The sequence below is a fragment of the Mytilus californianus genome, unplaced genomic scaffold, assembly GCF_021869535.1.
Source record: "Mytilus californianus isolate M0D057914Y unplaced genomic scaffold, xbMytCali1.0.p SCAF_4, whole genome shotgun sequence".
NCBI lineage: Eukaryota > Metazoa > Mollusca > Bivalvia > Mytilida > Mytilidae > Mytilus > Mytilus californianus.
Genome location: NW_026262690.1, coordinates 22,385,734 through 22,404,931, shown reverse-complemented (window position 1 = coordinate 22,404,931; position 19,198 = coordinate 22,385,734). Strand labels below are relative to the sequence as shown.

Here is a 19,198-nt window from a genome sequence, read left to right as displayed (position 1 = left end):
GCTGTAAAGGAGGCAAGCACTGTCTGTTCCGTTCTGAGGTGCGTTTTGGAAAGTAGAGGTCTAGTTTCCTGGCTGAAGTCGAAATGTTAATGTGTAAACAGTCTTTGTTTTGAAGTTTAGTGAAATGAATCATGATTATTTGTTTTTGTACCCAGTATGAAAATAGTTTAAAACCCTAAGTTATATTCTAATTTGTTAATCCCGAACTAAAATCGTTTTGTCGTTTTGGAAAACCAATTACACGGGTTTATATGGTTTGGTCATTGGCTATCATATTCAAGATATACTTGACCTCCAATTCATCTATACCCCAGGCAACATACTTCATTCAGGCTTTTACCACGTACCAGTAGTAATTTATAATTGTTTTCAATGCCAAACATCGAGGAATATATCAAACCTAAATTTTTTTTCAATTCATTGACCATAAGTTTTTATATTAACTATTAACAGAGAGTCATCGACTCAACTCCAAAGAATATCACTCAGTGTCTGTAAATCGTTTCATATCTATATAATTATTTTAAGGACTCAAACCCATATTCATTTATGAACTGTTCGATATGACATATAATTTCTGCATTTAAACACCGAAAAGTGCCTTTAAATTTCGTCGTAATTTCCAGGGTTCACTTGTACTTTTTAATAAAATTAAGTATCTTGGTTTCTATTAAAAAAAAAAGAAGGAAAATGTGGTATTATTGGCGATGAGACAACTCTCCACCAAATGACGTAGAAGTTAACAACTATATGTCACCGTACGTACAATGAGCAAAACCCATACCGCATAGCAAGTTTTAAAATGAAAATGTAAAACAAAGTCATACGACAGAACTAACTGCCTTATTTCATCGCGTTGTCTTTTACTATTTTGTTTTAGTTTCCTTATTTATATTTTGATAAAAACGAAGAACTTAAATTACTATAAACAGAAATTTATCATCTTATATCTGACTGTCTCTATAAAAGACGTCCTGACCCTGTATTAGTATTTCAACACTGCTATTGCATATGCATAATAAACTTTTTTGTTATCCGACATTACAAACATCACGGCCAAGCATTTAATTGTTCTTTCAGACTCGTCATTATACTGCTTAAACATCTGTATAACTTAAATGCATATTAAAAAGCACAAATTAGTCATGTTAATATTTGTCACCTACACATCTTGTACTTTTAAGTGTAGGGATACACTTAACAAGCTTTCCTGATACAAATAAGTAATAATTAAAAAGTTTAAGCCAGTAAAAGAAGGAGGAAAATATTGTCTACATTAAAAACGAGGATGTTTTGATGTGTGAGTAAAATTTTGTTACATCATTTCCCTTAATAATTGGTTTAAACATTAATCTATACATCGAATATGTATGTATACACGTTATACATTGACTACAACAAAATGAAAATCATTGATTAGTATTAATATAAATGTGATTTTGTTTTGTCATTTTATCAATCAGGTAATTTGCCGAATATTTAATTATAAAATATTTTTCTGTATCTTTATTAATTCGATTTCAGTTGTTTTAAACTTACATAAAAGTTTTTAAAAAAAACCGACTATTTTCTTAGTTATGTTAATATGTTAAAAAATGTAAGTAGATTTACGCACACAATATAAATAATATATAAACTATATGTCCAATGTATTACTACATCTAGAATGTATAAATGCACAACCAATGGATATATATATGAACGTCCGTTCATGTTTTTCACTAGTCATTTGTGAAAGTACAGTCTAATTGTTTGGAAAGAAGTGTAACTGCATGTTCCAAGTTTTCCGTTTGGATCGATTTCCCAAAGGAGGAGTGTATATAGGTATTTTCTTGTTTTCTGAATATACCTTGAAATCTGAGCATTCCCCTGTTCTTGAATACATGTTCAATTTTAGGTATCATATTCATTTTCCCTTAGACGATAAAAAATTTCCTCTCATCTTTTATTTCTACTAAACGTGTAATTTTTGGATGACATAATGCTAGGTGAAAACAGAATAGTAAAGTTTCCACTTTTTGTAAACATATTACACAAACTGCATACCATTTTCTTATCTCAAAATAGGAAACTCTGGGATTTACATTCTTTTTTTTTTTAATTTAAAACGATATAGAAATAAATATGTATCAAAAGTGCAGGGATGTTTATACCAGAAGACCTCTCTAATTACTGAGGTCATTGTCTGGATTCATTTCCTGAAGATCAATCCATAATATTTAGAACTAAAGCTAGTTGCAGTTAAAGAATGTCGATTTAAGCAATATATACTATTAAAACATGGTTTCTTTAAACATGATTTTTATTAAACTTATACGAATTCTATTATATTTGTCTGCTTGATAACTTCGGCAGAATTTGTAACGATTTCAGTAAGGCAAATAAGCGATCGACTGTAACTTAACTTGAACGTCATTTGAGATAAAATTGTAACAAGAACCATATATTTCAAGTGCCTTTTTACATTATTCCAACAAATTTGTGTTCAAATAGATTTTGTATAAACAAAAAAGAATAACTCCAAGGTAAATTCAAAAAGGGAAATCCATAAAAAGTGACAAAATAAAACGTTATCAATAGATCAACGAAACGAGTGATAAACAAATGTCCTGTTTCTGACTTGGTACTTGCATTTTCCGAAGAAAAATGACATAGTTGTTTGTTTTATAGTGATTAAGATTATAACACAATGTTGACTCCTGTACCCCAATTTTTGACATTTTCACCTAATATGTCTGTTTGTTTTTTTCACACATTGTTGTCAATATAAAAGAATTTTATGCGACTGTCATACAAGTGAGAGGTTTAGCTAGCTATAAAACCAGGTTTAATCCACCATTTTCTACATAAGGAAATGCCTGTACCTAGTTTGGAATATCCATTCGTTTGATGTGTTTGAGCTTTAGATTTTGACATTGGATAAGGGGCGTTTTGAATTTTCTTTCGGTATTTTTGTCATTTTACTTTTCACAACTCAGTAAAAAATTCAATCAATCATACAAATAAATCGGACAAAGACGCCAACAAAAAAGGTGCTGTATTTGATAGTAAATTTGACAAAATCGCCGATCTAAATGTTTTTTGTACTATATAAACTCCGACAGTTTTCACTGGAAGCATATTTACCAATAATTCTGAAATGAATATCAGTTATCATTGCTATTAACATTGTGTATAATTGGTCTTCATTTTTTCCAGAGAAATTTGACAATTAATAAATTGGAATCACGAATTGTCTGATAATACATTAAATAGTCAAATTACAGCGAATGAAATGTTGAAATGTGACCAACACCTTAAATTAAAACTAATAAAACATGTTATAATTAAAATGTTTTCAAAGAATAACATTAATTCACAGTCATTTGGAACAGAAGAATAGTAAAAGCACTTTTCATGTCATATGTGTATTGTCAATGGTCTTTATGGATGCTTTTTTATTATAAAATCTTCAATTCATTAATTTGTAGTTGTATTTAAAAAGTTATTTTATTGAGGATGTTTTCCCGCAATAAACCATTCTGTAAAATCAGAAGATATTAACTGGAAACCTGGTTACAATGGTAAGTTGTCTTAAAATTAACATTGTATTAACATATGTTTTAATTTAATATATCCGGGGCTGACATGAAATATCCTGGATGTATCCGCTACATTTTCCGTAATTTTACTTTTAAACGTTAAAACTTGTTTTTATACACGTCAAGAATAAATGGCTAAAGTCTGACTTGGAAGGCACGTTTTAAATTTTTTGTTTAAATTTCAATTCACTTCTGAGAGCAATTCTAGTCATTGCATCAAAATGGGATGGAATGTTTTAGTCCAGAACTCTGATTCGTTGCTTTCAAATATTTGGATATGAGCATTCCTGATGAAAGTAAATCCAGAAAAGCGCATCTGACGCGCCAAATTTATAGAGTTATATTGTTTTTCATTAATAGTTGATAAAGATAGACAACATCAATAACTTATACAAGCCCTTTAAGTCAGATGACCATACAATTGCATACCTTTTTTGTTAAACAAAAAAATAAAGGTAGTGTTGGAGTAGAAATTACATTGTAACAGCCAACTGATTCACTGGTTCATATAAAGTACATATTTATTCAAAACTACCTAACGTATTCCGACTGAAATGACAGTATTTTAATTTGATGGTTGTGCATTGTCTAATATTAAGAATACTTGTACTGTGACTGTGTGTTTTTTTTTTATTGTTTAAACAAACTATTATTTTTAAAGTAAAATGTGCACGAGGATACACTCACGGATAAGTAGTTTACTGACAAAAATGGGAACATTCTTCTAAGAACAAACTCTTCAAAGGTATTCTTGTTTTTTCTTAATAATATTATTATAATCATTATCATTTTTATTATTTTTAATAATAATTTGAAAAACCTACAGGGGTATATTAATGATTTCTTTTGAAATATCGTATAAAACAAAATTTTTCAAGGACATAATAACAAATTCAGAAGTTTTGCATGTTAGTTTTTTCAGACCTAAAAGCGATTCCAAATAAGGGTCTCTTCATTTTCATTACAAATAATAAATATAAAAGAGTGACGAAATAGTTATATTCATGGTCTGCTTTCGTTTTCAGTTTTGCAATGAAATATTGCAAAGATTTTGGGATAAAAACACTCACATACCTACAACCACACAATTAAATGAGAATTGTTCATAATAAATGTAATAGATAATCACTGACGCCTGAGCTGATGTCCAATAGACAACTCAATGTCAACGTTTTTAGTGGGGTTCGTGTCGCTCAGTCTTTAGTTTTCTATGTTGTGTTTTTTGTATCGTTGTTTGTCTTTTCGTCGTTATTGGGTTTTTGCCATGGTATTGTCAGTTTGTTTTCGCCTGATGAGTTTGAATATCCCTTTGGTATCTTCCGTCTGTCTTTTAGTTAATGCAATTATACCGAACAAACATTTACTGATTTCGAAGTAAAAAAAATTAAAACAACTCTTCTTGCGTCCGAAGTACGTTTCTAAATTCATCTTCATCAAGAAAACTCAAAGCTGAATATTTGAAAGCCAAGGATGTATAAAAGAGCGACGAAAGAAACCACATGGATATTCAAACTCATAAGTCGAAAATAAAACATCAGTACGTAACACACAACATAGAAAACTAAAGATTAAGCAACACAAACCCCACCAAAAACTGGGGGTGATATCGATCTAGGAATTGACAGATGGAAAGCTATATGACCAAAAAGCACCTGAACATAATAGCCAAATCCATCCAAGGTCAACTTTGCCTGAGGTAGTTGAAAGTTATGATTCATGGCTTTTTATACTTTTTAATATTTCAAGAAACTATAAGTGTTAATTTCATTTTTTACTTGTACCGAGTCGTTACCAATGCTGATGAACTGTTAGTCCTTCAGGATTTCATCAACTCAATAGTCAATGCTTCAGTACTAATATAATTTATAACAAACTTTTCTTAAATTTTCCATTGATATCAAAATTTAGAAATTATTAAAAAGACTTACATTCCAAATCCCTCAGACAAAGTATACCTTAGATGAATTTGCCAATTCTTCTGAGTTCCCTCTTAGTCATATCAGTCTTTTCGTGTTTATTTTGATACGTTCTTGGTATTAGAATGTTTGGGTTTGATCGTTCATGATGAAGATAAATCAAGACAACCGCTTCGAATGCACAAAAAAGAGTTGATTTGGTAAAACTATGTATATGAGAACTCAATTACTCCATCATTGGAATAACAAAGAATATTTTCAGTTACGTACAAGCACAGAAGATTAAACCAGTTAATATGATAAATTAAATTGAATCAACCACAAAGGCTATTAAAAATATAATTGAATGGTCGGTGTTAATGTAAGCGAGCTCAATATATTTTTAACGTTGATTATGAAATCATATCTTCTTAAACAAATGTTCAGATATGGTATATTTCTTAGGATAATACTTCATCTGTGACAATCAAGAGTCAAAAACAGTTCAATCTGTACAGAAGAAAACGCACAATTTCTACTTCTACTTTTCTAATCTTCATTTTGTATCTTCGCTTTAAAGAATCTATTCAAAGCAAAACTGCTTGCATATGTACTTCTTTTTCTTTTTTTGGCCATAATACAGAGGGAGTAACATATGGTTTCATATACTCCCAGAGTAAACAATACCAATAGTTGACTGGAGTATAGAAATATGGCCACCTCAATTTCTCACACCTGTAGTAAAACCATGTTCGAGCGAGGTGTCCGTTTGGGATGTTTTTATACCCTCGTTCGGTCAAAATGATCACTTTAAGTCTGATACATGAAATAGGAATAGTGCCACGATGTCTGCATGTTATAGAAACGATTCAACTACACTTTGATGGGTACGTTGGTTGCCTGTTGCAAAGCAAAGTTTGGTTCTTATCTTACATACTCTACTTTTTCATTGGCAGACTAAAATGCCCGCCATTCGTCCAATTCACTCATCATTTTAGAGCCTACCGTATTGGATTATAGTGTTAATAAATTTTCGTCTTAAATATGAATCAATCTAACATGTAGAACATCAACTATTATTCAGCATATTTTTAGGCCGGAAGTTGTTAAATTGTCTTTTTATACTGATGTTTCAATAATATAAGTTCAGTTACTTGGATACAATTTATTGGAAGAGGAGGTACCTCCATGTTTCTCTAATAACGTCTAATAGAATTTGCTCACTTGACTGGAAATTATCTTTGATACAATTTAATTAAGAAATTGGTACAAATTAGCCTTAACTACTCGGAAACTAATTAATTAAATACGTAAGGTGATGGGTTACTTGTATTCTTCAATATCTACATCCTACAGGATGGGGGTGCGATGAGATTATTATCCGGACCAATATGTATCGTATTTAAGTAAACCGCACATTTCCTGGAGACTTGATCAACTGATTTTTATAGGATGTCTGTTCTCACACTTTGTTGAGTATGTCATTTCAAAGTTTTGTCTCGTATCCAAATATCAAATTAAATAATATCATCAAAGATACCGGGATTACAATTTGTTACGTCTGACGCGCGTTTCGTCTGCATAAGACTTATCAGTGGCACATACATCCATAACCCTTTGAATAGATTGACGGTCTCATGCCTTATGAAGATAGAAAAAACGGAATAGTTTGAATGTCGCTGGACCTACTAGACTTTCAAATGAATAAAATTTAATTCGATTCGTGTGCTGCCTAAAATCCTCATTTTGGTTAAAAAGCAAGTCATGAGGAAATTTACGAGAAAAAAGCTCTGATTTCTGATATATTCCTTGAACTCGGTATGTTACCATTAAAATATAACATATTTTAACATACTAACATACTACATATATGTTATAAGAAACATTGTTTGAAATAAAACAATAAATACTTTGGTAATTTTATCAAAAGAATATTTTTGATAAAATCAACAATGGGTTTACTTGGTTTCCTTGTTAATCAAACCTCCTCGATTTTATCGGTTGCCAAGCCTACGGCCAAATGAAGCTAAATATAAATACAACAAAGAAGGATGCAAAGGTCAAAATAAATTGTAAGACAATTATCATGCATTCAAATTGAACAGAAAAGTTGGAAACTAGCATTACCGAAAAAGGGCACACACTTCATTTAACTCGTTTTATTTTTGCATAAGAATCAAAATATTATATCATTAATTGCAAACAATATTATATAGTTTAGAATTAATAAAAATATATAGCAGCAGTTGTGTAAAATTAATAATTTTGTTAAGCAATTAATCACCATAGTTCGTCAACATTCAGCTACTGACATTAAAAAGTAGTTCGAAATTGGAATTAGATACACCGAACTTGTCAGGAATTACGGTTGTACCATTGCCATTCGAGTAACCAGATCTTAAGGTCTTCTTTCATATCCCTTGTTACTCTGGTTACTCTGGGCATACGCAAATTGCAATTGGCATCACTTAATCGATGACAAAAGACTCGACGTGGGAAAATCACTTTACATGCATGCCAAGGTTGACTCTTTAAATATCTAAGCAAGATAAAAATTTGTTTTTTTTAATTTTGAATTGGCGTTGTGTTACATTATGACCGATCCTCCAAATTATAGAATTCTTGACACTGTGTAATTAGTGGTTACTACTATTTCCCTTTGAAAGTTCTATTTCAAAAGAGAGACGAAAGATATCAAAGGGATATTCAAACTCATAAGTCGAAAACATACTGACAATGCCATGTCAAAAAAAAAAACGAAAAACGACAAAAAAAAAACAACAGTACACAAAACACAACATAGAAAAATAAAGACTGAGCTACACGAACCCGACCAAAAATCATCCCAGGTGCTCCGGAAATGTAAGCAGATCCTGCTCCATGTGTGGCACACGTCGTGTTGCTCATTTAAGTACAACATCGTTGAAAAGTCTAATTCTGTAGGTCACATTCACGGGATTGTGGTAACGTCAATTGGAAAATGTCCGTCGTCATTTGTGAAACCGATATTCCATAGCGGTCAACCAACTCGTGATGGTGTCCGTAAAATTTCGACGGGATGATTTCAACTTCACCACTTGGAAATCTTGGTTTAATAGATTCCTTGTAAGCATCAAACTTCTATCAAGGAACTTATGATAGGAAATACAGGCTCTGCAATATCGTATCAACTGGGAGATATATACACCATATACAGGCACTGCTGGATTGTTGCTTCATATAAATTGGAAGTTCACTATTGGGAAGCTGAAATCATATATTTTAATAGCTTTTTTTAATCTACATTGGTCATCATATTCAACCTAGCTATCAAAGGTACCTCTTAAGGCTTTTATTCTGACTTGTTGCGTGTATTTGAAGGACTAAAAACCATTGTTAAACTATTTTTCTAACATTACACTACCGTAAATCATAAAGGCTAAGGTCCATATATATATATAAATATATACTTTCAATGGGACTTCTCTTTTGATTAACTATGGACTAAACAACACTTTTCACTGCCAGTTCACCCTCTAAATTGGATCGTTAACAAGGTCCACAGTAGATTTGTAGTGTATATTCAGGTCTATGAACTCACCATTCCATATTTTCTTTAATATTGACCTGAATGTAAGATTAAATAGGCTTGAAAACACTTGAAACATATAGGCAATTGGTCCATTTGTAAATGAGCATCGAAAGGACTAGAAAAAGCTCCAAACCCTTGTGAATCAAATTGTGTTGACAAATTAAAAAAAAACAAGATTTTGTTGGAAGGTATCTGCAAACTGCTACTACCAGATTGAAGAATCACTGGATCAGAGATAACCTTTTAACTTTGAAGGATGTTTTCCTGAATGAGTTGTGGTCTGTCTTGCTGACTTCCCGATGCTGTATCGGTTGCTTTTCCGACGTTTGTTGTATTACTTGGTTTGAATCGTGCTGGTTTGTGATTTGATTGGGGATCCTGTGTAAGATCTCCTGTTGATTAGGGTCTGTCGTAAATTAAGGCAACAGTAGTATACCGGTGTCCAAAAGTCATAAATCGATTGAAAGAAAACAAATCCGGGTTACAAACCAAAATCGAGGGAAACACATCAACTATGAGAGGAAAACAAAGGAACAACAGGAACACCGAAGTGCAACAAAAACAAACGCCAACACACATAGAAACGAACTATTTGATAACAACTGCCATATTCCTGACTTGGTACAGGACATTTTAAGACAAAATGGTAATACTGATCACCGGTCTATGTGTCACTGATAAATTCGGGACTATCACTGTCATGTATACTGATACTGCAGTGTTTTGAGTTTTGAGTCTTCGTACATCAATGGCCGTTGATGGTATACGTGATCCTCGTGATGATTGCAACTGATCAAGTCGTCTCGATTTGCTGTTTTGGGGGATTTCTTAGCTGTTCTTGGCTTCTGAAATTTCTTTATTGAAGGATTACGATGTCTTTTCGGAAGTTTCATATTTTAGTTAAAAACGGATGGCGTAAATTTTTGACGATTTTTTATATTTTCAACTGATCAAAAAAGGAAGCCAGATCAATACAAGGGTAAAGTGTCACGTGATTATAGCAAGGGGGACCAGATCCAAATGATGCAAGTTACATTTACGCAAAAATATATCAAATCTATTTCATTAAATAGGTTTATCTGATAAACGAGATTATCCGCATTATATTCTGAAATGATGTAATAAATAAGTCACATTTAATTACGCTCTTCAACCATAGTGGTGTCTTCAACAATACCAAAGTAAGAGGTGGGTCTGAGTAAACTTAGTGAAAATATCAATCATTGTTTTGAAGATAAGTTATTTCCTTCTTGTACATTTCTTCATATCATTAATAGCTTAAATGTTGGGATAGTATATTGAGATATTGCAAGGTATATAGTTTAAATTTAACTATGTTAAACTGTTGTGCGTTTGTTTTTTCTACATTGGCTAGAGGTATAGGGGAGGGTTGAGATCTCAAAAAACATGTTTAACCCCGCCGCTTTTTTGCGCCTGTCCCAAGTCAGGAGCCTCTAGCCTTTGTTAGTCTTGTATCATTTTTAATCTTAGTTTCTTGTGTATAATTTGGAGTTTAGTATGACGTCTATTATCACTGAACTAGTATACATATTTGTTTAGAAGCCAGCTGAAGGACGCCTCCGGGTGCGGGAGTTTCTCGCTGCATTGAAGACCCATTGGTGGCCTTCGGCTGTTGTCTGCTCTATGGTCGGGTTGTTGTCTCTTTGACACATTCCCCATTTCCATTCTCAATTTTATTAAAGTGTAGATGCTACAAGAATGTTTTTCCGAAACGTTTTAATATTCTATAATGAAATCAAATTTATAAATTAATGAATAAATATAAATCAATGAATTCAGTTAACGAATTAGAAATCGGAATGTGTCTTATATTATGAATGTTTTCTTTGCCTATCTAGGAGTTACGTTCATCTGTTATTCCCTATTCTTTCCTGATCAATTTATTGCTTTATAAATGTGTAAATAATATCAATTAGTTAATTCACTCTATTTTTCTTCAAACTGACATGTTCAGCTGGATATTTGTCGTGCCTGCATAAGGTAATAGTCTGCAAAATTTCATTCTCGAACACATTATTCTTTTCCAATCTTATCAAATTAATCTATGTTTTTTTTTTGAAGACAGTTTAACTTACGACATGAATAAGTATTTGGAGAAATTGACCAAAGTAGCAGCATGTTGCCACTGGGGATTAGTTATAGTTGTTGCCTATTTTGTATTAACTTTTCTGTCAGTGGGATCAACGAGTGCAATGGGAATATACTATATCTATATAATGGACAAATTTAAAGTTAACCTAACATCAGCAACGGTGATAGGAGCATTGAATACAGCAGTAGGACACTCAGGGGGTACGTAACCTTATATTTAGTGAACTTACAACTTTATTAAGATATTTAGTAGAAGGTTTTTATAAATAACTAACATGACACATACTATACAATGTTATGAAAGAAATCATTCATTTTACACAAAATGTAAGTGAAAATAATCAGAATCGGATTTAAGACCAGGTATATCGACAGGATTACCATCTCCTGTAATGCAATAGTCATCTGAAGCCAAGAATGTCGTATGAATTTGTCCCAAATATTTCTGTCTGTTAAAACTAAAAAGAAAGCAGTCATTGTTGAATTTATTCAAACATTATCTTAACTCAGGGCGATTAAGACTATCATCACATGATTCTGGCACTTATCTATAGTTGAGGAATGTTTGAAAGCAAAAAAATATTTGTAAGAGTAATAGTTGCCGTTTGACAATAACAAAAAAAAACAGGGATTAAAGTTGTTAGGTAGATTAATTGATATCAGATATCTATACGTGGATATGTCAAACGATTGAATGTCTGATTGATCGAAGGATCAGTAGATTGAATGGTAGATTATTTGATATAAAATATCAATACACTAAATCGTCAAACTATCGAATGATCTAAGGATATGTAGATTGAATTGAGATTAATCGATATCAGATATCGATACATGAAAACGTGAAAAGATTAAATTTTTGATTGATGCAAAAATAAGAAGATTACATGATAATATTAGATATCGATATAAAAATAGTCAAACGATTTTAAATGTTAGATTGATTGAAGGAATATCGAATTGAAGATGGATCGATAATAGATATGGATACATGCATACGTCCAATCATCGACTGTTCGATTGGTAAAAAGTAAGGTGGTTTGAATGCTAAATTGATCAATGTTAAACATTGATACATCAATATGTCAAACAATTAAATGTTTGATTGGTCGATTAATAATTAAATTGATCGAAGAATAAGTAGACTGATCGAAGAATAAGTAGACTGATCAAAGAATAAGTAGACTGATAGAAGAATAAGTAAATTGATCGAAAAATAAGTTGATTATTGAATAGTAAGTAGATTGATTGATCATATATCGACACAGAGATGCGTCAAATGATCGAATGTGTGATTTGTCTGCGTGCATATCTAAACGTCCAAACATGTATTAAGAAAACAGTACCGGAAATAAATTCATCACAAGTAATTAAAGGTTTTCCAAATGTGAACGAAAGACGTTGATAACATAAAACCTAGTATTTTTTTTTACAATCTACGTACAATTCGTTTCCTGGACTTTTCTAATTCTTCCTCATACGATTCAAATATAATGCAATTTATGCTAATTATTTGGAAAAATTGTGATTGTAGGACGCTCTCTTTCTCTGCCCTTAAAACGATTACAACCTCAAACGAAGTTCTTTTAACAACGTGAATATTCCCACATCTATTACCATATAATTAGTACAGTAAACTGTGTAACTAAGAGTAATTTCAGTCATGTTTGATCTTTCCCTAAAATATTAAGATTGGTTTCGTGTTGAAACTCATGTTTTCTTTTGAACTGCAATATCACTTGTCTATTCTAGCCATTATTGCAATGCCATTTGTTGAAAAGTTTGGAGAGAGACCTGTTATGATCCTTGGAGGAGTTTTAAATCTAATTGGATACAGTACGTCTATATTTGTGACGTCATTCCCTTTATTATATACAACAATGGGTATAATTCCAGGTAAATATCAAGTGAAGCTGTTTCAAAAAATTCTTTTAACGATGCTTTTTCATGTTTGAAAATAGTTAATTATTAATACAGAAATGGGACTAAAACTTGAAGGACAAAACCATGAAGAAACAAAAATACACTCAAAATCCACACCATAAGGTTGCATTTCAATATTCTTCTATCCATGCATCATCTGCGATATTTCTCAGCAAAAGGTTCGTTCGACAGTTAAAAGATTAGGGGTAATATTTCGTCTAGTCCGTTTGGATTCGTTAAATGGTTGGAAGTTCAGTTTTTTTGTCAAATGGGAATTTCTTGAGGGTTTACTTGATTTGTAAATACACAGTCATACATGTATACAATGAGAAGTATATTAAAATGACTGCATACAAGCATGACATTTGGCGCGCATATATGCAGTACTTTTATTTCCTAGTCACTTATAATGTAATATCCATGTTATCTATGTTATAAGAAATGTGAACAGTTTTTATAATAATATTCAAACAAAATATTAATATGTACACATAGCATTGTTAAGCAAAATCTATAAAAAGTGTAAAATTAAGAGAAGCGTAATGAAGGAGATATTGGGTAAATACAAAATAAACAAAAAAGTATAAGCACAACTAATTGTTTCAAATTTTATATACCTGTTTTGGAGAAAAACAGCATACTAGTACAATGTGTTACATAATTTCGTACAAACTATCAGAAAAGCCTTATTTCTGTTTAACGAAATTTAAACTTTGGTGATGAATCACTTTTTTTTTATAGCTCTATGGATACTGTCATCTGATCAGAGTCTTTCACACTGTTAATGTAAACTATTCAAGCTGGGATCACAAAAACATCCAATTAATTGTGGAATAAATTTTCGATAAGGGTTAAATAGATCGCACAGGTATTTTACTTTTGTGTGAAGAAATCTTGAGCATATTGCCTTTTCTGCTCACGATTTAACCACATTTATAATTTGAGTCATATCATGTCATATGATATATAAAGCCATAGCGTATCGTAAGACAAAATTTCTTAATCTGCTATTATAATTATTTTATACGATATCCATTTGTTTCAACTCAATTATGTCATAAAACTGTCATTACTGTATGAAATTTCTGTCGCCTTTTCAATTGTCAAGTTACTTTCAGGTCTCGGAATCTCATTTTCAAGGGTCAGTATGGTAATTGCAGTTAACAGATATTTCCAAAAAGCTAAAATGCTTTCCGTATCGTTTGGAGTAGTTGGCGCTTCTGTTGGTATGCTATCGTTTCCACTTTTAATAAGGTTCCTTGCAGAGTTATATGGATTGAACGGTGCATTGCTTATTCATGCTGGTTTGAGCTTTAATATAGTAGCTTGTGGGGCAGCAATATTTCCATCTGAAAGAAAACAACTTAACAAAGAAAAGAGTGCAAGTATATAGCTGATTTATAAATAGTAAAAGTGTCGATCTTCGTTTGTAAACAGTTAAGTAAATAATATTTCCGATCGTTTAAAAATGAAGTGGTAAGATGCCAGCAATTCTAGTGCGATTAGAAAGATAGACGAGGCCAATATACAAATCACAGAACTAACTGTTTCATGAAATATAATATGATTGCCCAAAACTATGACACATTCATATCGATATTGAGGTACCGGAAATCTGGTTCATTTAGCATTTATTTCACATTTTTGCTATAGTAGATATAACGGGTCTATTTTCCTTTGATTGAGATCATCAGAAAACGTAGGCAGTGGTTGCTGATTTTACACGATTCTTGTCTATTTATAATTTTCAGTTGTTTTCACATTAAAATGACTTAGGGTGAAATGGTATCTATAGTTCAGTAGGAGCTTTCCAATCATTACATACCTCGTAGTTTATACAGTTTGGTGCATACAAAGCTAATATGTAAAAGTTTTGAGTCAACTTCATGCACTCTTTATTCTAAACGTCTAATACTATATTGCAAAAGTAACACAATATATATCTACTAGAAAAACAGAATCTAGAAGTAGACATTTGAAAATATGTGCATGCGGCGTTAAGTTTGCGATTAATAAGTTATGCGCCAAACTATATTGCAGAATTACAAATCGAAGAATGCTCTCAGTGGAGTGTGGGTTCATTACGGACCTTTTGTCTCTTTAATTAATGAATAAAATAACAAGTGAAGCCAATTCAAAAAGCGAAAGGTTAACATAAATAATAATTATTTAAAGAATTTAGGTTACACATTGTTAATACAGCTGATTCACAAACCACGCCTCTTTTGGGGAGATACCTAATATTCATGGATATTTTATGTTGTTTACCTACTGGTTCCCCGATATAATCTCCATGTTTCATTTCATAGAGACACAACTTGGGGATTTTATCACTTCAAAGACAGTCGGGTAGCGGTCTTCTCGGGAAGACTCAAAGTAAAGGGAAGGGCATTACAGAATTTCAGAACAAATTTATTTAAACTCTTAGAAGTTCGAGGTATATAAATGTTGAAAATATACCACATAACTCTATATGTTTTGACCTTTTCAAAAAAAAAAAAAGTAGTGCATGTGGACTTCCCATTCTAGGATATCATTTTTTACGATACGTCACAGTAAAAGTGGAACAGTTTTAGCCGTAAAAAGAGTCCCTATGGTAAATTACATTATGTATATTTACAAAAGTGCAACCTTTAGATATATCGCCTCTAAAAATATATTAATATAATAAGAACAAGAAGTCAATGCTTCGCAGTGAGATGTAAGCTTTTGTTTCGTTATTCAAGCCTCAATTTGACTTTGAGATGAAAAAAGCTTTATGCTTTGGATTTTGACAAGTTTGTATGGAATTTGATGTCATTAATTTATATCATTTATTTTTCATTATATGTTTTGTGTATAGGAGGAGGATAAACAGAAAGTATGTTGTAATAAAGAGACTGTAGACTTTTCCTTTTGTCTGCAACCACCTTACATAGCTTATATGATTACAAACTTTCTATTTATGGCTGCATTGTATATACCAAGCACTCAGATTCCAAGACATGCTGTGTCAATTGGAATAAGTGTCAAGGATATTTCATTTGCAATAGCAGTTAGTGGAATTGGAAATATGTTTGGCCGAATATCTTTTGGCGTTCTGTCACATTGTTGTGAGAGCCATGTGGTAAAGTTCTGGATAATATGTTTGACTTGCAGTGGGCTGATAATGTTAATGGTACCGTTTTCAACAAAAGTGGAAGAATTTATGATCTTCATGATTATTTATGGATATTTTGAAGGTAAATATATTCATAAGAAGGAACGGTTGTGTGTACAAAATGTTATATTGAAGATTTTAATTTGAGGTTAATTCTTTTTTATCGTAAAGCAAAGACTTAGTAAGAATGTTGTACTGTATAAACTTTCTCTTCAGATATACTTTATTGATAATGATATCTGATATTTTCGATCTCTATATTTTTATCATATGATATACATTTATCAGAGAGAGAGAGAGAGAGAGAGAGAGAGAGAGAGAGAGAGAGAGAGAGAATTTAGCATACATGCTAAATGGAAAGTTGAATCAGTTCGGTCAACTTATGGTTGTAATCTTTAATTAATTGATTCTTTTTCCAAAAGGAGCGTCTAGTGTTGGCTGGAATATTAGTCTTTTTAACCTTATCAAGCTTAAGTACTACGAAAGAGGAATCAGCATAGCTTACTTTGTAGCTGGAATAGGACTTGCAGTAGGAAGTCCTTTTACAGGTAAAATAATAAATCAACTTCGTACTTTATTTGGACTTTTTAACTTCTTTGATTCGAGCGTTACTGATGAGTCTTTTGTAGACAAAACGCGCTTCTGGCGTACAAAATTATAATCGTGGTGTCTATGATAATTTTATGTAATATGTTTGACTTACAACTTCACCCGCGTATGGAGTATACATTTCTCAATTCATACGATATTCAATAGCTGCTACTCAGACTTTGTAAAACGTCATCGATGTCTGAGAAAAAAAAATTATGAGCCAGGGACTTGAAAACGTCTCGTCCTTTTTCTAAAAAGGTTCATCGGAAAATACCAAGACCTAATAGATAAATGGTCTTAAGTTATAGACTCTAGCTGCTGAAATTGTCTTTTTATTCTGTTTAGTTTCCCCTTTATTTGCCTTCGTGCTATTATGTTTTTTTTTGTAGTATGACTTTTGATGTGACTTGGTATTTATGCATCCTGTCATTGGGTTCATTACTTTTTAACTGTAGGCATTCCTGGTGCAGGTGGGTCCTGAGGTGCGATTTGGACACAACGGAGACTTACAGTGTTGTTTCTTATTTGTTTACCCTTGTATATCTATTAACTTATTTCTTTCTTTTTTTTTATCGAGAAAGTGTATACCATGTACGGTATGTACTATCAACGCACAAAGCATTTTTTTTGGAGATGACGTCATTGTCTAAATTACGTAACTGATGAGTCTTTTGTTTACCAGGCGCGCGTCTGGCGTACAAACTTTTGGTTATGGTATATATGATGAATTATTACTATCTATTACACCTTTTTTGTTGGCGTCTTTGTTAGATTAATTTGTATGTTTGTTTGAATTTTTAAGTCAGTTGTGTTGTATGTTTACACAGTTTTGATCCAAATTATTGTCACATTAACCTATTATGTCTATAAATAAGAAGATGTGGTATGAGTGTCAATGAGACAACTATCCATCCAAGTCACAATGTGTAAAAAGTAACCAATTATAGGTCAAAGTACGGGCTTCAACATGTTTGGGTTGCTTACTTATTTTGTCGATATAACGGAACTATAAACAATTGTCATACAAGTGGGAGGTTCAGCTAGCTATAAAATCAGGATTAACCTGCTATTTTTCAAAGAAAATTCCTGTACCAAGTCAGGAATATGGCAGTTGTTTTTCACTTGTTCTGTTGATTTAAAGCGTTTAATTTTGTCAGTTTTTATGGACTTCCCCTTTTCGAATTTTCCTTGGAGTAATTTTGTTATAATTTCTTACACCATTAGTTTAAAATATTTGAATTACGGAAGACAAGATTTTATCACAAAACAGTATTATGATATTTTGGAGGTGTTGCTATTTCACAACTGTAAACAAATGATGTATACATATGGTTCTTCCATGATAAGTTTGTTCCATTTTAATTGTAGGTATATGAAATACAAAATTTATCACCTATTCTTAATGTTTTCATGTTATTTCCAATTTATATTTTTTATAGAAATTAATTTAAATTTTGTTCTCATTTTCTTTTAGCGTTCCTGAGCGAACACTTTGGTTCAAATGGGATATCATACTATATTGGATGTGGAATGTTTGTTTTAGGTGCTTTTATAATGATTCCATTTGCGTCAATATCAGCCAAAACATATAGCGTGTTTCCGCCATCAAAAAAACAAAATGAACCTAACTCATCTGTATATGGGTCATTTTCAAAAAATTAAAATTGCAAAATTGAATAAAAGTTACTAGTTTAAACCACCCTCTTCATAAGCAAATCAGTACAAACAATACTTTTGGAACAATATATTTAAAAAAATGATTTATTTCACTTTCAATATATTGATAATATTCTTGGACTAAATAACACTCTTTAAGTAAGTTTAGTTGCATAACTTCCATTTCTACATATTTACATGTACACACCACTGGCTTACACATGTTTGTGTCATTCCTTGTGCAGGTTAATCCAGAGATTAGCTTCGGACGCACACAATTTTTAAAGTGTTATTTTCATTTACATTTGATTTATCCCTTTGAATATGAAATGCATAATAAAACAAGAAAAAAGAGAGTCTATACATCTAAATAAAGGCAACAGTAGTATACCGCTGTTCAAAAGTCATAAATCAATTGAGAGAAAACAAATCCAGGTTACAAACTAAAACCGAGGGAAATATATCAACTATAAGAGGAAAACAAAGGAACAACAGAAACACTGAAGTGCAACAAAAACAAACGCCAACATACATAGAAACGAACTATTTGATAACAACTGCCATATTCCTGACTTGGTAAAGGACATTTTAAGAAAATATGGTGGGTTGAACCTGGTTTTGTGGTTAGCCAAACCTCCCGCTTATATGGCAATGTCAAAATATATTGTTAAAAATGACAACACTACATGACATAAATACAGCACAAACACACGCAAGAACACTCATCACA

At 31.8% G+C, this 19,198-nt stretch overlaps 1 protein-coding gene across 1 annotated transcript; it reads left to right on the top strand.

Moving 5' to 3' along the window:
- Positions 1-1,200: 1,200 nt before the first annotated feature.
- On the top strand, positions 1,201-18,562 carry LOC127737710 (monocarboxylate transporter 12-like). Its single transcript, XM_052248560.1, has 7 exons — positions 1,201-1,300; positions 11,130-11,360; positions 12,912-13,055; positions 14,201-14,463; positions 15,925-16,303; positions 16,644-16,769; positions 18,287-18,562. The coding sequence occupies exons 1-7, from the start codon at positions 1,297-1,299 to the stop codon at positions 18,472-18,474; spliced, it is 1,335 nt and encodes a 444-aa protein (XP_052104520.1). The 5' UTR covers positions 1,201-1,296; the 3' UTR covers positions 18,475-18,562.
- The last annotated feature ends 636 nt before the right edge of the window (positions 18,563-19,198 follow it).